The sequence below is a fragment of the Mustela nivalis genome, assembly GCF_964662115.1.
Source record: "Mustela nivalis genome assembly, chromosome: 11".
Lineage (NCBI taxonomy): Eukaryota > Metazoa > Chordata > Mammalia > Carnivora > Mustelidae > Mustela > Mustela nivalis.
Window position 1 is genome coordinate 74,250,806 of NC_139030.1, and position 21,362 is coordinate 74,272,167.

Consider the following 21,362-nt stretch of genomic DNA (forward strand, 5'->3'; position numbering starts at 1 on the left):
ACAGACCCAAGTTCGACCCAGAGAACTGTAAGATGTCAAGTTTCAGGATTATCTGTTATGCAGCCATAGGTAACTGATACATCCTATTTATGCCAATCACCATTAAGACACAAGCTCCTAGTTTACCCCACTTCCTGAGCTTTGGACATTCATTCCCCATCTTTCCCAAATTTCTTGCTCACCCCCAACCTATTAAACCCTTCCACTGCATCCTGTAGCATTCAGGGAAATATCACTGGCAAAATTCCCTACATTTTCAGCTTTGCCTTCATGTTCTATACCCAGTCCTTCCTGGAAGACATTGCAGCCTCTTGAGGGAGGGCTGATTTTCTGCTCCCTCCCTCCTAGGTGGGTCCAGAGTGGGAAGGTGTGTCCTCCCTGCTCCTCAATGCCACTTCCAGAGCAATCTCCCTCTGTTTCCCTAAAAACCTTCACTGGGGAGCTTTTGTGAATGCCAAGTTTAGGTTCAAAAGGCAGTAATGGTACAAGCCAGCACCTTCCCCTAAATCTCTGCAGAACGCCTGCTGCAGAAAGCATCTGGTGGAATCTTCCAGAGATGAGAACTGGCAGGACTCATGGAGTTGCAGGATGTGGGAAAGAAAAGCATCACTGAGAAATGGGATGGTTAATGGTGGGAGGGATATGGGCCTTTGTAGGTCCTGAAGGCTGTGGCTAGGGGTTTGGGATACCTTTTCACCTATCTAAAGGTGTGACATTTGTCTTGGAAAGTCACTTCTGGGAGATAGAGCTCAGGTGCTAGGAGAGTACATGTGCATGCATTCCCAGGGCTCTTGTGCTGGTCACTTCTGAGCAGCAGGAGGCATGCACACAAAAAAAGGAATGGATATCAATTCAACTTGGTGGGACCATGGTCACCTCCAGGTCACCTGTCTGGGGTCACTGGGACTTCTCCCATTTTACAGACAGACAGACTGCAGCCCATTAGTTCCGGGCACCCAAACCTCCCAAATTGCTCCTCACCATAGGACTGACACACCACGTGCACCAGTGGGTAAGATTTCCAGAGGACTCGGTCACACCAGGAAGGCAGGTTGTACTTCATCTGTAAATCAAAGTCACGAGATTTGTAAATGCCTGTTAATTCTCTGTATCTAGAAATCAGTGTAAGAAGAGGTTGACTTGTAAACCCTGTAATCCTTGAATTCATGTGCTGTTGGGTCATTAGAGATTTGCCCCATAGGTGGCCTTCAACCTGTTTCATTTGCCTCAAGTCCTCAGTCCTGAGAGATTGGGTTGAAAATGCACATTGTGGGCTTCACCTGGGTCAGTCTGCCCACCCACCCACCTACCTGTCGATCCACCATCCATCCATCCAACCACCATTCATCCACCCATCTGCATATCCACCTATATCTATCCGACCACTCAAGCAATATGTATTAAGACAAGCCCTCTCCAGGGGAGCCTGGGTGGCTCAGTGAGTTAAAGCCTCCGCCTTCAGCTCAGGTCATGATCTCAGGGTCCTGGGATCGAGCCTTGCATTGGGCTCTCTGCTCAGCAGGGAGCCTGCTTCCCCATCCCTTCTCTGCCTACTTGTGATCTCTGTCAAATAAATAAAATCTTAAAAAAAAAAATGACAAGCCCTCTCCAGGATACAATGGAGAGCAAGATGCTCACTGGGCGTGATAGACAAGGCAAACTGACAATATCCTTTATCCCTTTAAGTTCTAGCTCTTTCTCTTCTGCCTATAAATATAAAGGTACTCATTCTAACAGAGCCTACCCCTCCCATCTCCTGCAGTTACTTTTCTCTTTTTCCCAATTTTCTTTCCAGAATTTCTTTCTAATTTCATTGCCTCTACTTTGGGATTACCCATTTTGTTTTTTAAACTTGAGGTGCAACTTACATATAGTAAAGAGTACTCATTTTAAAATGATACTTAAGTATATACTTAAGTATATAGCTCGAGGAGTTTTGATATTTGTACATACTCATTTAACCCCAACAGAGGAAGAGAAAAATCTCCCGCACCTCAAAGGTTCCCTTTATTCCTGTGTCCATACTACCACCTTGCAGAGGTGAACATGATCATGCCTAATGCCTCTCCTGACGCATTCTGTCTAACCTTGAACTTACAAATAGACTCGCTTGGTATATATTGTTTGAGGTCTGGCTTCTTTTACCCATGTTGTTCCCTGAAGTTCACTCGTCATCCAGCTGTGGTTGTATTCCACTGAACGTACACACCGCATTTATCTAGTCTACTATGGATGTTAGTAGGGCTCTTCCCAGTTTTTGGATGTTGTTCACAAAGCAGCAATAAACATACTCATATCTCCCTTTTGGTGAACACAAGTACTAATGCCTCTGGGGCTCCCCCAAAGTGGAATTTTGGGTCCCAGGGTAAGCACACACTGTTGCCATCCTGTTTCTCTTAACACTGCAGTTCTCAGCACTGGCTGCCCTAGGAAATTACGGGGGGAGCTTTGCAGATATGGAAACCATGGCCCACCCTGGGTCTCTTGCATCAGAGCCTTGGGGGAGGAGACCTGGGCATCCGTATTTCTGGAAAGCTTCTCCTGGCTCACCTGCACACACTTGGTAAAGAGCCACTCTCATCCACCCCGGGGCTGGATTTCACCGAAGACTACGCAAACTGCTCTTTTAAAGCCCACCCAACCTTCTGGACCACATATCCAGCTCTTTGTGCAGGGCTCATGCACAGGGAACATGTTCTCCTAGAATCACATTCCACACGGGCGACCGCTAATCCTGACGGTGTCTCACCCCCTGCTTCTGTGATGCCCAGCTGCGTGGTTGGTTGTTCTGCCCACCACCCACGATAGCACTCATGGCCTGCCTCCTTTGTCATGTCTGCCTCCTCCTCTCACCTCTGAACAGGGACGGCCCCCAAATCTGCCCACAGCCCTTTCCTTTGCCTCTTCCACTCACTTCCTGCCAACGTCACCTACGCTGGGGGTGTCCGTGTTCTGGGCGCACACGACTCCCAAATCTATGACCCAGCCCTGTTGTCTCTCTCTAGCATCATCTCATATTTTCAGTTGCCTTCTGGATGTTTCCTCTGAGGTATTCCACCAATATTATACAGTAAGTCTGAAGACAAGCTCTATGTTCTGATTGCTACTTTTGTCCACAGCAATCAGATCTATCAACGCATCCTGCTTTCTTTTGCTTCTGCTTTGTTTGTTCCCAGTTCGGACTCAGGCCCCAGTTTCTCAGCAGGACCCAGCACACAGTCTCCTCAGGGGTCCCCGGCACCCTCCTCACCCTCTCCACAGACGCAGACCCACCTTCTCTGCCTATCACTGCTGTGCTGCCAGCCCCAGTAGAACTTTCAGTGGCTTCCCTGTTTTCCAGCCAACAGGTCAAAACCTTACCCTGGCATCTAGGGCCTCCCTCCCCTCAGCTCAGCCTCTATGTCCCCTGATACTCGGGTTAACCTGGACATGCTTTCAGTGTCCCCACATATTCCCATGGACCTGCCCAGATGGTGCCAGAGGACCAAAGCCATACAGCAGCCTGTGGACGCCCCTCAAGCAGGTGTCTTGCCCTAGAGGTCTCTCCATCTCCTTCCTCTACAGTAGACCTGGATCTTCTCTCCTCCTCTGTCTGGTTTTCTGTTAGTCCCTGCCTTATTCTGATATCACCCCCTAGGCGGGGCCTGACCCTTCCTCCTGCACTTCTCTGCTTGCCCTGAGCCCTCAGGCAACGGTCTGAACTGTTTTCCATTTCCTTAGGCCTCCAGGAGCCTAAGCTCATCATTCCACACCTCTAAGCCTCAGGGCTTCCTGAGAGTCCCCTAGAATTTCCTACTTCCGTATCTGTTCAAGCAATTCTTCCAACTGGAAACGGATCAGCCCCCCTCAGCCTTCATCCTGTCCTCTTATTGACAGCCAAGCTGTCCCTCACAGCACCACAAGTGGGCCCTCTTTGAGAAGACTCTCCTGATTTTTCCTTCCCTAATGGTCATATCCTCTTTAGGCTCCTCAGTGCATCTGGAGATCTCATATTCCATCTCTGATTAGTTAGCTGTGTGTCTGTCTCCTCTTTCCTTCTATAAACTCCTTGGGGCTCATCTTTGATCTCCTACCACCCAGGAGAACATCTAGCTCATCACAGGTCATCAGTAAGTACCTGTTGAACAAAAATGAATGAAAGCTTTATGCAGCTTCCCCCCAAACACTGTTCCTTGGAACCCAAGGAACTTCATAAGGTAATAATTAGTGTTCCATGACTAACTGAGTTTGGCCCAGAAATTTCCATGTGGAGAACCATAATGCTCATAAACCTGTAAAGGCTCTGATAAGTCCTGTGGTCAGGGAGCTTGTTTAATGATGATTTACTTAGCAGATTAGCAAATAGATTTCATCACAGGACTTAAAAAAAAAAAAAGCTTCAGAACCCAGTTAAAGAAATACTTTAAATCCTCTCAGACTCTTAGATTCTCTGGACAGAAGGGAAATCCTGTATCAGAGTCTAGTGTCTTGCAGTAGGCAAGTGTGGTTGCCTACCCTCTCCTTAGAAAAAGTGTTTTGCTCAGTGATGCAAATCGACACGTGATCTCTAATTCCCCTTCTTTTTTTCCTGTGGCCTAGTGGATGAAGACGCCCTTCACAGACTGTTCACCCTCATGGGAACGGACGCAAGAGGGGTGATGTGCAGGGGGCTAGAGACGGAGGGCCAAGGTGATGCCTATGAGGAGAACTCACCCCTGTGGCCTTCTGCTTAGTGTAGGCGTACTTGTCCCGAGTCAGTCTTTCAAAACGGTAGGTGGGCGCAAACGTGATTTCTTCCTCCTCTGAAAAACCAAACAAAATGCTGGTTTCCGCTTTGACTCCCCAAGCTTCACATGGGCGACATTTCTGTCTTCTTCAGGCACAGTCCTTCCCCTCTCCACGGAGGATATTCAGGGAAAAAAGGAGACAGCAATGGCTGGAGGGGGTCCAGGAGCAGAGGGACACACAGTTCTTACCAAAATGCAGGAAGACCTTCTGCTCCTTCCTCTCCATGAGTAGCTGGTCGTGGGACAGGAGGTCTGCATACTGCTGCTGCTTGATCTTCTGGACGATGGTTTCCGCCTCCTGGAGCAAGGACACGGCCAGGCCCCCAGTGAGAACCCCCTACCCCTGCCGACATTCAAGAGGCCCATTACCACCTGCTGGCCCATCGCCTGGGACCCAGAGCCCCAGAGGCTGCACCAGACCCCGGTCCCAGGGCTGCCTGGCTGGGGCATCTTAGCACTCAACTGTTTTATAAGGAAAACCCTGCAAAAGTCATCAAACATCAAACTTGTACCTGATAGTACAAGTTTTGGCTGGTCTAGATTTGCAGAGGAACCTTTTACTTTTGCTCTGACCTCTAGTATTCTTCTTATGAACACTCCACGAGCAGGTAGCTATTTCTATTATTCTCTGTGGGAACTGAGGCAGCTTGCTGTGAGGCCAGGGAAGGATCTCAAATCCCAGCCCCCTGAATCCGTGGGCATCGGCAGGGAGGTGTCGGTGCCCTGGACCCTGCGGTCTCCCCTCTGCTCTGGTAAACACCCTTGGCAGACCTCCTGCTGAGGGAACAGCCACCATAGCCCCACAGACCGTGAAAGGTTGGGATTTGTGGGGTCCCTGTCCAGCTCTCTCCCATATACTGCAGGGAGCCTCTAGTGAGGGAGGAAGTGGTGGGGAGGCAGGAGGGGCACAAATGGCCCTAAGCTCTTCCTCGGTCTCTGCATAGCAGCTGAGGCAGCAGGAGTGAGTGGCAGGCTGCTCGGGGAAACAGGAAGAAAGGGGAATGAGGTCTGGGTTCCAGCCCAACTGTCCATGATCGGCAATTGACCCCAGGCCATTCCTTAGCCTGTCTGTGTCCCAGGGTTCTTGCCCCTCGGTTTCTGCCGTCCTCCCCACACAGGACGCAGAGTGAAGGTTCTACACACCGGTTAGGGATGTACAACCTGTACAACTGCACAGCTCTGCTCCCAGGCCTGGCCACCCTCCCTTCCTGGGAACCCTCTGCTCTCCCTGAGAGAGGAAGGCCATGTCTGTCACATGGGCCTTCGGACTGCTGCTCAGCGGACCATGCCTGGGCACCTAACAATAGCAATGTTTTTCTTAGCTGCCCAGGGACCCGCCATCAAGACAGAAAATTGGGCCAGTCTCCTCAAGTATGTGGGGACCAAGTGTGAACAGAGGTTAACTCTAAAGGCAGGGGCTCTGGGACGCCTGGGTGGCTCAGTTGGTTGAGCGGCTGCCTTCGGCTCAGGTCATGATCCCAGCGTCCTGGTATCGAGTCTCACATCGGGCTCCTTGCTCGGCAGGGAGCCTGCTTCTCCCTCTGCCTCTGCCTGTCATTCTGTCTGCCTGTGCTTGCTCTCTCTCCCTCTCTCTGACAAATAAATAAAATATTAAAAAAATTAAAAAAAAAAAAAAAATAAAGGCAGGGGCTCAACAACAGAGCGGCATCAGGTCCCAGAGGGGGCACAGTGGCCTCGGCCCGGCTCAGTTTGGCCCCCCCCCCCATGTCCCCATGTCCCGAGCTAACTTGAGGGAGCCTCTGTCCCGTGCAGCCCTTGTCCTGGGGGGGCAGCCCCTTACCCAGGTGGGCAGCTCCACGCGGTAGTTCAGGTCCCCGAGCCAGAAGAGGTGGGTGAAGCGGTGAGTGATGTTGAAAGGGCTCAGCTTCTTGTCCCCCAGAGCCAGAAACCGGAGAATGCTCATGTAGTTCTGATTTCGCCTGTTTCAATGAAGAAGTAGCCACCTAGCATGGGGTGGCTGGTTCCCTACTTTGCCACCATGGTGGGAAGGCGAAGGGAGCCGGCGGCGGGGAGAGGGGGTGGCGGAGATGTAACTCTGGGCCCATGGTGCAAAGGGACTTTCAGGTGGAAATGAGAGCACAGGAAAGGGGCCCCCAGAGCTTCCATTCAGCAGGGAACTGGCATCACGGTTATTCTAGAAAGAGGTCTTTGTGACCAGGCCCAAGGGGCTTTTATCTGTAAGGGTGCCTGGAAGAGGTCTTTCCATTTAGAAATCATCTAGCAGATCGATGACATAAGAAAGCGTGTGTCCTGTCCTCCCAACAAGATTCACCCACATGAGCAGTGGCTCTTGTGCCATAGGTGCCGGTAAAGCTGGGGCTGCACGTGGCTGTGGCATTTGGGGAGGTGAGGTATCTCTGGGCAGACGAACCTATTACATGTTCTTGGGCAGGGAGCTCCATTACCTGAGTTTCTTCTCACTTCCGGAAGTCAAGTGGCTGTTAACAAATCCCAAGGAGGTTCCGTTGAACATAAACGACACCCCCACGGCTCCCTTGTTCCCTAAAGGGAGAGGGGAAGCAAGAAGTGAGCACAAAAGGCAACTTTGGCCAGGGGCAGGAAATCAAGGTGGAGCACGGTTATTCCTTAAGAGGAGATCGAGAGAAGCGCAACAGCTTCATCTGGAGCGAGACTCAGCAGTGGTAGGGACTTGGGGTGGGGGACATTCCTCCAGGACCAGAAGAAAATGGGGTAAATGGCCTGCATCCTTGGGAGTCCTCTGTGGGGGAAGGATGGAGGCTGCTGGTCTAAGTCATCCTGTTGTCCCCCTCCTGGGGTCTCATCAGTTACCCCACAGGCCAAGCAGGCAGGACCACCGAAAGCAGCCAGAAGCCTGGGGAAGATTTAGACATGGGAGCCCAGGGCTGGGTGGGCTAATGTCCCCCCAGCTAACCAGGCTCCTGGTGGGACCAAAATCCCCACTGAGACCACCTTTCAGATTCTGAGTTTCAACCTATTCTAGATTAGTGGTTCTCCAAGTGTGTTCCCCACACATTCCCAGCCACAGCAGCACCTGGGAATGGTTGGGAGGGCAAGTTCTCAGGCCCTACCCTGGACCTGCCGAATCCGAAATTCTGGAGGCGGGGCCCAGGAATGTGGGTGAAACAAGCCCTCTAGGTCAGGGGTAGGCAAACGCTGGCCCGATGCCAGGTGAAGATGATTTTTACATTTTTAAATAGCTGGGGGGAAAAAATCAAAAGAAGGTTTTGTGACACATTACAACGGTATGAAATTCAAATAGGAGCCCATCAATAACATTTTATTGGATCACAGCAACGCCCACAGAGTTAAGTAGTTGCAAGAGAGGCTGCACGACCTGTAGAGCCTGAACTATTTCCTGGCTGGCCTTCTAGAGACAAAATTTGGCAAGCCCTGCTCGAGGACATTCTGACACACACAGAAGTCTGAAAGCCTGCTCTGGTCAACAGCTTGAGCATATGCACTGGGCACTTGAAATGTGGCCGGTCCAAACAGAGGAGGGCTCTAAGCATACAGATGCACCCGAGTTATGTCTCAGTTAGAAAAACAGAACATAAGGGGAGCCTGGGTGGATCAGTGGGTTAAGGCCTCTGCCTTCGGCTCAGGTCATGATCCCAGGGTCCTGGGATCGAGCCCCACATCAGGCTAAAAAAACAAAAAACAAAAACAGAACATAAAATGGTTAATAATTTTTATATTGAACACCTACTGAAACTGTAATCTTGAATAAATGATGTTTGATTAAATGTTAGGAAAGGACCTCAAAGATCATCCATTCGGTCATCCACCCTCCCTCCTCGGGACTGGGGCCCCTAGCAATGATGGGTAGTCCTGCTCCCCTGTCCTGGGACAGGGGGAGGGAGCCTCACCTTCTGGCTTTCTCTCCATCCTGCAATATGACCTCAGTTTAAATCCCTGCCCACCACTTGGCCACTGGGCCTGGGACAAGTTAAGGAACATCACTGATGCCTCCAGCATCTTGTCTGTGAGTGGGACCAACAATGGTCCTTGCTCTCCCACCCCCACAGGGCATTTCTAGTAAATGGGATAATCTCACAGAGCATTTAGCTCTCAGTGGTGCACAGGTATGTTCTCAAGGTCTTGGCTCTTCTAGGGATGATGTCCACCAGCATGAGCCAACCAGTGTTCACTGGGCTCTGTCCCATGTTAACCATGGCTGGGAGCCATTTGGAGGGAGAAGAGGGGAAGACGGCAGCCCCAGGTTGGGGGAAGGGAGGAGCAGGTACATGGGATGTGAGCGGGCTGCTGTCTGCATAGTTCACTTCTTCAGTGCCTAGCACCGTGCGGGGGCGTGGGGTGGGGGGAGATGATACATGGTCAGCTTGGTCACAATGTCATGAGAATGAGAGCTGGGGGAGCAGCCAGAGGTGAGGTCTGGCTGTGGGGTGGTTTTGTCTTGTACTGGGAGGTCTGAGTACCTTTCATGCTGTTGGAAAGGGGCTGGGGGCAGGCAGGCGGGCAGCCCAGGCAGGCAGCAGCAAGGACAGACAGAGGTTCCTGGGCAGCAGAAGGGTGTGGGCTTTGACAGGGCAGCTCCCGAGACAGGAAGGAAGGGGGCAAGTGGGTGTGGATGCGGGCAGTTTGTGGTTTGTCAGCAGAAAAGCCGAGAGAGTTCTTCACGTTTGACTGCAGCAATTCTTCTGTTTCCTGTTGTCTTGGGGACTCTGTCCTGTCCCTGACTCCAGCCACCAGAAACCACTGGCCTCGCTGTCAACCCCACCCATGGCCTGCGTGGTGCACCTGCCCACACACACTCAAGCGTCACATATGCGCTCACAGACTCGCACACACGTTCACAGACAGACCTGCACATGTACTCACACACTCACATATATGCTCACAGACACCTGCACATGCACTCAAACTCATATATATGCTCAGACCTGCACACATACTCACACACTTATATGCTCAGACACTCGCACACACACTCAGACTCACACACGTGCTCACAGACCTGCACACGCACTCACACTCACGTGCCCTTAGGCCTGCACACACACACACAGACCCACACACGTGCTCAGACAGACCTGAATACACACTCACACAGATGCACATGTACTCGGACTCAAACACAGACTCTCATGTACACTCAGACGCAGAGACACATGAGCCCTCACGCCCAGACAGGCTTACAGAGACCTCCATGTACACAGACACACATACTTGGATTTGCATATGCAGACTCACACACACACACTCACAGAGTCACACATACAGACACACAAGCATTTCCACCCACACCTACACAGGCTCACACTCAAGGCACTCCAGCCGTCCTCTGCTCTGAGTTCAATTCTCGCGGGTGCCATGATGGGTCCCCCAGCTCCCCGCTAATGCCAGGATTTCCACCTCCATCCTGAGTCGCTCTCTTTCTATACCAGGGTTCCCACGAGCCAGATGGAGCCCCCACCTGTGTCTGTAAGCAAAGCTTTCTGGAATACAGCCACTCGCATTCCTGTTCATGCTCTCTGAAGTTCCTTTTGTGTTGTGGCACGTAGCCCACAAGCCTAGAATATTTACTCTGTGGCCCTTTACAGAGTGTCAACTCCTGTCCTAGGTCCTTGATTCTCCTGGTGGAGGCCTGTGGGCCAGCAGTGCTGGTGTGGACCCTGGGTGGGTTGAGGCTGGGGGAGCCCAACATCTGGGTCACCCAGGACTGAGGGGAGCCCAGGAAGTGAAACCCAGTGACGTTGCAGTGCACAGGAGTGTAGCCCCCTCCCTGCTCACCCAGTGTGTTGGCGATGCCCGTCTTCACGTTGTCAGTGCAGATGTGACTGATACGGTTCTCATGCTCTGGCTTGGCCAGCACCACAATTCGGATATTCCAGAGGGTGTGGATGGCAATCTGGTGGGGATGACAACACAGTCACCCCTGGCCAGGGCACAGTGCCTGACCACAGGGCAAGAGATCCCCCCGCCAACTCTGACTCCCAAGATGGAGGACCCCATTTGTAATCCCTAAACTTCAGGGGAGCTTCTAAGGATACCCCGCAGATGAAACAAAGTATCTTAAAGATGAGAGCCAGGACAGGCCACATTTCAATGAAGTAAGGGTGATCTACAAGCAGAGGCATGGACAGTGATTTTCAGCAAAGCCCATAGACCCCCAATCAATTTCAGAAGCCCCAGGCATTCCCCTCCAGCCCTGGAAGGTAGAGATGGTGGTGCTGGGGAATGACCACAGAGCACCCCGGGCCTCTCTGTTAGGTGAGAGCTCACAGGCTGAGCCCACCCTTGCCCCTGAGATGCTCCTGGCCAGCCTCATAGAGCCCACTGCCCCGGGGTCCCACCCAGCGCCCTGGCCAGCTGCTCACTGTTTTAAAAGTCATGCTGGTGATTTCCTGCAGGGAGTGTTTGAGTATCTCCAGCCACTCCTTCTCTCCCAGGGGGTCCTCCTGGGTGCCGATCACATAGATGTCATGGGGGATGTAATCCGCGGAGTCATCCCGTGTCTTTCCCTGCCCCTTGGAGAGAAACCAGGACGTGATCTTCTTGGGAGGGGGGGCGTTACCTTCAACAGCAAAACCCAACACCAAGTGAGTCAAAGGTACATCAGGAGAATTCAAAACACAGGTCGGGGTAAAGCGTGTGGGGCAAGAGGGCCACCCCATCACAGAAAATCATTTGGGCCACCCCATGAAATGCCAGAGATGGGAGAATTAGGTACTATTATTCCCAGGATGTCAGGAAGGGTCAGAGCACAGTTAAGTTTCTCTTTAAAGAGAACATGAAGTTTCAGAGACTTGAAATACCCAAAGACTCCACACAGTGACTTGAACTAGCTATGTGAGACCATGAGATGTCAAACACCATCCTAGCCTTTGCGGCTGACTGAGTGACCAAGACCCTCCTCCAGGAGTTTATAGCTTGTTGGCAAGGACGCCCCAGCAGGCGGACAGGTTTGGGAGACAACAGGGCTTCCTTGCAAAACAGAGAGATCTCAGCCGCAAACTGAGAGCCGAAGAGACAGGAAGAGCGTGGACACCTCCTCCATTCTCATTTCGAAAAATGAGTCAAAGCAGCTTAATGAAGATAGAGTGAAGGATTTACTTCTCCTCGGAACACCCCTTCAAGGTTGAGTAAACCTCTCCCCCAGAGAGAAAACCTGACGGTGGCCGCTCTGCTAGCTCTGCTCCCCACTATGGTTCACAGTGGGAGCCAACGCCCTAGGGGCTGGTGGTCTCTGCTTGGGGAGACCCTCCCAGCCACCCAGACCACGCCTTCCATGCTGTCTTCTGTGTGAAGGGCGCCCCCTCCAGGGTGGACTTCACTAGGTCCAGCCAACTCTAAGACCCCCATACTCACAGTGGGAAAAACAAGGGCAGTGAACCCCCGGGGCATGAACCCTGAGAGTGACAGTTGATAAAATCAGGTGGCCACCAAGAAACACGAGAGGACAGAACAGGATACAGGACCCCAAGAACACCTGGGCATGAGTGCCTGGGGAGGGCTGGTGGCTTGTGGAATCGGGCTCAGGTGCTCTGGTTGACTCTCCACAAGTAGCAAATTATGTTCTCACTTCCAGACCACTCCTTGCCCCCCCTTGAAGGGCTGTGCTCACCCTCTGCCTTGCTGCCGGCTGGCTATCTGCTCTGTGAGAGGGTGGGTGGGCCTGACTCTGCTCTGGACAATGTGAGGTCAGAGGGACACCCAGTTATAATTAAGTTTCGGATAAACAACACACAACTATTAGAAAAGGTATGTCCCGTGCTGTATCTGTTGAACTAAAATTCAAATGAACTAGACATCCTGTATCTACTTATTTTTTTCTAGTTGAATACTTTCATGAAATAATTATTTAGTATAATTTATATGTAGTGTGATATATCTGGTATGTAAATATATATAAGTATATAAGTATACGGTATATGGTTGGTCCAATATATATTTGGTGTATATTTAGTACTTATTTCTAGCTGAATTGTTACACTATTTGCAAAATTTATATTCAGTACATTTATTAGCATAATACAAATCAGTATATAAATACATGTAGTATACATTTAGCATTATCATTTTTAGCTAGATACCAATCCTCAAAAAACTTTGCTGTTTACATGAAATTCAAATGTAATTGGGCATCATCTCTCTTTCTCTCTCAATACATCTGGCAACCCCACCCAAGGAGGGAGTTCTTTCTTCCAGGCCTGAGGTTCCTTGGAGACCTGCCTAAGGCTGGAAGGTACCCAAGAGCCTCTTCACCTATATATCCAGACTGTACCTAGAACTTTCCAGTTTAGACAGGCAAAGTAACCCAGCCCAGTTGCTACTGGGGTATGAGAATCCCAGAGCTTACTTCTCTTAATCATTGTCTCAGCAAAAGTATAGAATTCCCTAGAAAGGAGGCTGGGTAGATAGATTGGGAAGGGGGTGTTGGGAGGAAGACAGACGCCCTCACCCACCCATTTGCAGATGTTGGAGGCAGCAAAGCAGAACCCAAGAGGTAGTGGTGGGAGGGAGTGAGGGGTGGGGCACATATGGACCTACCCATGTTCCAGGTGCCAATGAAGATGGTGATCATGTCTGGTTCCGGCTGCTCCGAATGTTTATTCTTCATCTGCTGGAGAAGCTGGCAGAAGCCTTCTCTCTTCTAGGGATTGAAGGGCAGACAGACTCAGAAAGGCCTCTGCCTCCCTGCACATTACACTCTCAAAGGGCTTGGTCAGCTTCAAGAAAACTGAGAGCAGCGCAAATCAGTACGAACTTGCAGGAGCGCAATCTGGAAAGAGGGTCCGAAGTCTTAAGGAAGTGGCTTCTTTTTGACCTTGCCACTCCTCTGCAAGGATCTGAGCCTAAGAACCACCAGAAACCACACAAAGGCCCAACCATTTTCATGGGGACTGTCGCATGCACTTTAATACCGAAAAAACTAGAAACAACCTTAATGTCCAGTCCTAGGAAGCAAGTTAATAATCATAGCACGGGTCAACCACGTGCCACAATATTGTAGGATTCACAAGTTTTGATTCAGAAATACCTTCTCAACAAGGACAGATGCCCAAACTATATTGTTAGGAGCAGAAAGCCAGTTGACAAAACAGTATAAATAGTATTATTGCTTTTTTATTAAAAACACAAACAAGGGGTGCACCTGGGTGGTTCAGTCGGTTAAGCGTCTGACTTTGGCTCAGGTCATGATCTTAGGGTCCCGGGATTCAGCCCCATGTTGGGCGCCCTGCTCAGCAGTCTGCTTCTTCCTCTCCCTCTACCCCTCCCATCCACTCATGCTCCCCCCGCAACTAAATAAAATCTTGAAAGAAAAAAAAAAACACCCACTTTTTGCTTATTTGTATTTGTTACTTTTTCACCAATGAGAATAGATTACTTATTTAACTAAAGAACATTTAGATCAAAGAAACCAAAAAGAAGAGAATACAGGGGGGTGCCTGGGTGGCTCAGGGGGGTTAAGCCTCTGCCTTCGGCTCAGGTCATGATCTCAGGGTCCTGGGATCGAGCCCTGTATCAGGTTCTCTGCTCAGTGGGGAGCCTGCTTCCCCCCTCCCCCTGCCTTCCTCTCTACTTGTGCACTCTCTCTCTGTCAAATAAATAAAAAATAAAATCTTAAAATTAAAAAAAAAAAGGAAGAAGAGAATACATGAAGGCTGTTAGTCTCCTGAATGGTCTTCACCGGGTTGTCCTGGCTACCTGGGCACATGGGGCGGGGGGGATGGGAGGGCTGAAGCAGAGCAGTCCCCTCTGAGATGACAGTCAAGGGCAGGCTGACCAAACAAGCACCCACACATTTTAGGTTGTACCATATGAAATTAACAGTTTCGCATCTACGGAGATGGCAATTTCATACGCTTCAACCTAAAAACTGCAAACCTCAGTTAATCAATCCCCTCTGAAGAAACCTGCTCACAAAGATGTTACAATGACTGTCACTACTGACACCTGGATGGCTCAAAATTCAGTGCCTCAGTTTATTGCCATGTCTCAATCTTTCTGAGCTGGTAGCAATGGGCAGAATTGGGTTTTGGATCTATGTCCATGTACCCAGAATGATGTCTGGCCAGAGGTTCCTTCTCTCTACCTCCCCCACCACCTGTCTGGCCCCAGCATCTTTGTTTTTCCCAGGCCCTTCTCTGTCATTCCTCCGAGTCCTGCCCACCCCCACCCCGGCCAGTTCTGGGCACCGCCTGGCCTCCCGCTGGCCTCCCAACAGCTTCCATTCCCCCACCCCTGCCACATCATCCATGGTACAGGTGAAAGAAGGAAGGTTCTAGCACTTGATGGGGGCTGTCCCTGTAAGTCTGAGCTGGGAGCCCTTGTCCCTCAGCCTTGCCATGGAGCTATGCCTGGCCAGCTAACACCTGATGTAATGAGAGCCCCTTGTGCACTTCCTGGTGTGAGCCATTTATTAAAGGATAAAGAGTAAGGCCAAGATGGAGGGTCTCGGGCCCTGATTGGCATGTCAGGGGGCAGTGATCAGATCACAGAGAACACAGCCTCTGGCTATACAGAGACTCAGTGCAATGTCCAAAGACCCCGAGTATTTCCATTGGCCCACACCACCTCCTGCTCTAAGAGCCACTCCTGCAAAGTGGGGCAAAAGGTAGCCATGGAAGGAGTGTTGGCTGGTATTCAGATTTAAATCTGAGGTGCCCCAGAGGGCTTGTGTCCAGCCCAGAGAGGCTAAAAAGTCTTCCAGTGGGGATCAGGGTTAGGTAAGACACAAGTGATAAAGGATGGACCTTCTCGGGCGCAGACAATGTGGCAGAGGCGGCGGAGGACGGAACTGCAGCTGTTCAAATCCCCACTGACCCAGAACGTGTCCCCTAACTTCCCCGAGACTGGTTTTCCCAGGTGGGAAATGGATGGTGAGAATCGAGCAAGACAATGCTACAAATTTCTAGGCACAAGCAAGCCTCCAAAGACATGTGTCCTTCACTCCTCTCCTGACCCATTTAAGTAGTTTTCCTCACTTACTTTGGAGTCAGCAAAAACATATTCTTTCCGCAGGGTCTTCTCCTTCTCTGTTTCCACCAAAATCACCAACTTGTTCAGGAACTTCTGAGACTTGATGAGCTGTAGGACTTAAGAGCAATGAAAGTTCATTTACTCATTCATTGACTTATCACCCGATATGTAGTCTATGCTATATTCTGGCACCTGATCATCAACAATCCTGGCTTCCCACCCCCAGAAGAAGACCCAATTTGTGCCTAGTATCCTAGATCCCTTTGTTCCTGGCTGTATTGCCAGAGAAGGGCTCATGCTTGGGAACGGTCGTGCCGGAACAAGCAAGAGGTAGCCTGGCAGAGCAGTGTGAATTTCATCTTCCTTACTTTCTTTCTCTTCTCCTCCCCCTACCTCCATTCCTTCCTTCTTTAGCTTTGCTTTTAGTTCATATCTAAATAGTTCATGTCTAAATCAAAATTGTTTACTTCTATCAACAATCAAGACTCGGGCTGTTCTACAAGATTTTTTTTTTTTTTTTTACAAACAATAGTATCGCCCCAGTTCCACCTCTCTCCAATGTCCTTCTACCTACAGGTAATTACATTTAACTCCTATGTCCCCTCTCATCATCCTCTCCTCCTACCAAAATATAATTTCAATCCCTCGATCACCTTCCAATAATAATATCATCATTTTGGTCAGGTAAGTATTCAGTGTGCTATGGTTATGGTAATGCTACTGACAGATAAGCCTGGATTGCTTCTCTTGTCCTACACAATTTTCATTTTTTTCCTGGAGTTAATAATTGCCATGCTTTTACATTGTTCCTAACTATCTTGGCTCGTAACTCTTTTCTGTGTAATCAAGCACTTTCATCAGTTTTACCATCCAGAGCCTCTGGGTCCTCTCTTCTCTGGACTGGTGATCTTTAGGTTTCATGCACAGCCATTACCTTAAGGCCTTCCCTCTTCTTCATTCAGGAGTTCACCTCTCTCGTACTGGATCCAATTTCTCAGATATCAGGTCTTCTTTCTTGTTTAATGCCCACATTTTGGTAAAGCAACATCTCTAATAGTTTTCCAAGCAAGGGAAATAGATACCAAATTCTGGAGGCCTTGCAGGCCTGAAAACCTACCCATACACCTCACTGACAGTTTGAAATAATTTTCCTCAGGACCCTTCCTTAGGAAAACTTGCCCCATCTCTACTTTTTGGCATTGTCGCTGAGAAATTCAATGTCATTTTGATCTACCTGTCTGCATAAGAGTTAACCTGGAAAGCCTGTTTGTCATCCTTGGAAAAGCCTCTGGGAATTTGGATTTGGGGAGGGTCCCCAGCATCTCCTGAACTGATAAGAGCAGCTCAATATCCCTAAACTGTCTATATCAACAGTGTGGTTTATGTTGAACACCTGCTTTCCTCCTGGAAGTCTGGAATTTCAGTATGTGCCATGCAGAGGGTGCCTCTGTGACCAGTCCCCATGAAGAACGCTGGGTGCCAACACTCTAATGAGCTTCCCTGGTAGACAACATTTCCCATGTGCGGTCACAACTCACTGGGGGAGCAATTAGGCATGCCCCGTGTGACTGCAGTGGGAGAGGTCTCCTGGAAGCCTGTGCTTGATTTCTCCAGGAATTCCTCCCATGGGCTTTTTCTTTTTGCTGGTTTTGCTTTGCATCCTTTCACTGTAATACATCATCGCTGCATGACTTCATGCCAAGTCCTGGGAGTTCTTGGTGAATCGCTGAAATAGTCTTGGGGAGCCCTGACACAGTCTGTAATCTAACTTTGGAAGATCTTAGGATCTTTTCTTTGACTCCAGTGTGGTAAGACTTTCCAGTGCTGTGTGTGCCTCACAGTGGAACAATTTTCTTCCGTTGTGCTGGGCACTTTGTGGGCCAGTTTCAACTTGGAAACTGGTGTTTGGTTCTGAGTTTCTCTCATTGTTTCCATTTTCTCTTACTGCCTTATTTTGGTATTGGATGCCTTAGACTGGTCTAATTTTAAATAATCTCTTCTCTCCTCTTTTCCCTCTCTTTATCCTTTTATTGTACCATCTGGAGCCCTTCCTCAACTTTATCTGGTCTCCCTTCCCTTCTGTTTTTATTTTTAAAAAATTTCTGCTGTAATGTTTTAATTTCCCCTTCCCCACCTTCTTCTTCCCCTTTCTTCCTTCCTCCTTCTTCATTTTTATTTTGTTCTCTGAATGCTCCTTTTAAAATAGCATTCTGTTCTTGTTTCATGGTCCAGTTTCTTTTAACCTGCATAATTTGCTCCCTCCAATTTTTTTTTTTTTGTCTGTTTCTTTTTTTGCCTTGAGCCTCACTACCCCTCCCAGGCTTCCCTTCAATGTCCGGTGATCCTTGGCTGTGTTCCAACGGTGACAGTGGGGGTCTGTCAAGTGAGGCTTCTGCCGATGGGTGGTCTCATGGGCTGACTCACAGCGAACCCCATGTTGGTCACATGCTCCAGAGAAGACTTTTCCAACCTTCCGCCTGCAGGGTGTAGGCCTGGCTGGCAGCATCCTGGCTGGGCGGTGATGAAGGTTATGGTAGGAACCTTCAGAAGTAACCGCTATTTAGTCCTGTTTCCAGTGGGTTCCTCTGTCCTTACCAGGCCTGGTGTCCCCCCAGCCCTTTACCTTCTCCAGAAAACTAACATCCTTGAGTCTAATGAGTGAGGGGAAGCAGAGGGCAGGCTGTGAGGAGTGAGAAAGATCTGGTGGGTCTCTTTTAAAACAGATTTTCATCCAATCCTGATGTTTATAATCTCACCTTCGCCACCTCTAGGGGCCCCTGACAGTATCAATTCCGGTACCCTTTGTGGGTTCTGTGGTATGAGTCAGGTGTCTCAATTTTTCCTACTACATGCTTAACATTGAGCCTTTTGGGTTCCTTTAAGTTGGTTATCATTATCCATCTGCTTTTCAGCACTTAGAATTTTGCTGCCATCTCACTCTCTTGGTTCCTGTGAGTTTTGCTTTTAGGAGGGGAACTGACAAGCGTGTATGTTCAACCGCCATCTTGACTGGAAATCTTACCCAAGGGAAATTGCAGGCGTCCTCTGTGCTCAGTAATCCCATCAGCCTTGTCAGCAGCAGTAAATTACCCATGGTGTGATTCCTACTGCTGCCAACCGGGATGCCCTGAGACTCTCCCCAGTCTGCTACTATGAGGCCATGTATCCTTCCTTCTGAACTTCTGTTTTTTCCTTGACCCCCATTTTTAGGATTGTGAGGCTGCTTCCAAGATGTGATATTGTGCTTGGTGAGGATTAGTATTCTATCAGGGCTGGTTAGGAGCCCACTGGCCCCCACACTGTCCTCACCAAGCCCAGGACAGGTGCCCAGTCTCTACATCATCCGTGCTTCGGCCACTCGAGGCTCACTCACATGACAAGCCTGCCCCCATCTCGGAACCTCTGCCCAAGGATTTTTCTGTGGTTTTTGTGTGGCTAGCATCTTCCTGACAGGCAGATGCCGGCTCCAATGGCAGTCTTCCATCACTGTCCTAACATCCTCTCTACATTCCCAGCCTCAAGCTCCTCACTCCCTGACACTTTCCTGGCTCACGTTATCTGTGTACTTGGTTACTTTCTCCTTACTCTTACTTGCATGGAACCTCCCCCAGAGCCAGGACCCCTCCCTGCTCATTGGTCTTTGCATCCCCAGGGCCTGGCATGTAGTGACCGCTCAGTGAGCGAATACATTATGATTTCCTGATACAGCCACTGGCTTTTCCTCCGCATAGAAGACCTCAATGCCAAGCTATTCAAGAACATGGGGACAGGAGCAGGGAAAGGAACTCCCAACACCTGCCATCAAAGATCTCCTCCAGATGATCAGCACTTACAATAACCATGATTGGAAACTGATTATGCCAGGATGGGCTAACGGCAGGCTTTATGCCACCAGTGCTCATGAGTCTCTCAGGAATCCATCTGATGGATGTGGACACAGAGGCTCTGAAGAGTCAATAATTTAAGGTCACACCATGATCAAGCTGTGAAGGCAGTGGTAAATCCAGTTTACCCAGAGCCCCTCGCTGCACAAGCACACTGCCTCCAAGGTTGGCTATAAAGAGGGCACCGTGCTCAGTTGGTTAGGTGACTGCCTTTGGCTCAGGTCGTGATCCTGGAGTCCTGAGATCAAGTCCTGCTCAGTGGGGGTCTGCTTCTCCCTCTGACCCTCTCCCTTCTCATGTTCTCTCTCTCATTCTCTCAAATAAATAAATAAAATCTTAAAAAAAAAAAAAAAAGAGGGCACCCAAACACATGGCCACTTGGACTGTATCTCTGCATTGGCCTTGAATTCCTTTGTTCATTCATTCATTCATGGATTCATTCAGTATATACTGACTGGTCACATACTATGCCCAAGTGCTGTTCTGGACTCTGGGGACTGATTTAGCAGATAACAAAAAAGATCCACTTCCTGGCCTCTGTGGAGGCCCCATGTATTTGGTGGGGGGAGCTGGGGATTTATGAGCAACACTGCAAGTGCCTTAGTCCATCAGCAGTCCTTGAGTATGCACCTGCTGAATAACAGGTCCCGTGCTAGGTCTACAGATTGCAGAGCATGTGAGATCAAAACCCGGCCCTTGTGAGGAAGGGGACTTGGGGACAAGTAATCGTGTTCTGATGTGACAGAGGCCATGGCAGAGGGTGAGCTGGGCTCTACAGCCTGGAGGGAGGACAGGAAGCAGGTGGGTGTCGCCCGCAGAGTCTGGGTTGGCAGGATCTGGGCATCCACGCTTCTCTTTTTAAGGGCTCGTGAACCCCCACTGTACAGTGTATCTCAACTCGAGCTGGGGTCTCTCAGGGCACCTCTTCTCCAGCTTGGCTCTTTCACCCATCCCTGATTTGATGGCAAATTTCACACCGTCCAGAATTCCACAAAGGAATATATTCACCCTCCAGGCGGTCAACCCATCATCATTGCTGTCCATTCCATAGAACATCTCCAACTTTTACTTTGGCATTCAGGGCCCTGTCCACATCTGGGACCCCATGCCCTGCTGCTCCTCCCTTTGGGCCACAAGGGACATGGGATTTCCCTAACAAATCTGCTCCAGCACAGGCCATTCTCAGTCCCAGGGTCCTCCCCTAGTTTATGCTTGGTGAACTCCTATTCACCCTTCAAAGCCCTAGACAGAGCCATCTGTGGTGTGAAGCCTCCCTACACACCCCCCACAACAGAGCTAATCAATCCTCCTTCCAGGCCAACCTCCCATCTGACACACAGTCTAATACATGCTCACAGGTCAACTCTCCCTTCTATGACACTACATCTCTGAGGGGCTCTAACTTAGGGTTGGTCCATGGAAAATACTCCAAAGAGAAAATGTCCATTGAATTAAATTGGCAAGGGTTCACAGTGCTTCCCAGTACCTGGGAGGGATTTCCTGCAGTTCAGAAACCTTGAGCTGGTTAGAGCAGTCAGGCTCTCTGGCACTCTCTCTCCTCATCCTTGGCTTTGGTTTCCTCTTCTACCCCTTTCAGCTGTAACTCATTCTGTGTGTGATGCGTGAGAGGAAAGCATGGCTCTAAGTGGATCACTCTCAACACACCATCTCTTGGCCCAACGTGGCAGTGGATGAGGGAGCCGTCTCAACACTGACCTCAACTATGCATCAACAGGACAGCTGGTCACTCTCCAGGGTCTACGGA

At 49.8% G+C, this 21,362-nt stretch overlaps 1 protein-coding gene across 2 annotated transcripts in view; it reads right to left on the minus strand.

Moving 5' to 3' along the window:
* INPP5D (inositol polyphosphate-5-phosphatase D) overlaps positions 1–21,362 on the minus strand; it is a 115,936-nt gene that overhangs the window by 20,543 nt on the left and 74,031 nt on the right. For both annotated transcript variants that reach the window (XM_082690639.1, XM_082690640.1), the window contains 9 exons: positions 15,723–15,829; positions 13,281–13,383; positions 11,108–11,304; positions 10,521–10,638; positions 7,193–7,289; positions 6,568–6,706; positions 4,956–5,064; positions 4,693–4,781; positions 982–1,063 (listed from right to left, as the gene is read on the minus strand). In XM_082690639.1, coding sequence (XP_082546765.1) covers positions 982–1,063; positions 4,693–4,781; positions 4,956–5,064; positions 6,568–6,706; positions 7,193–7,289; positions 10,521–10,638; positions 11,108–11,304; positions 13,281–13,383; positions 15,723–15,829 — 1,041 coding nt within the window. The remainder of the gene's footprint in view (positions 1–981; positions 1,064–4,692; positions 4,782–4,955; positions 5,065–6,567; positions 6,707–7,192; positions 7,290–10,520; positions 10,639–11,107; positions 11,305–13,280; positions 13,384–15,722; positions 15,830–21,362) is intronic.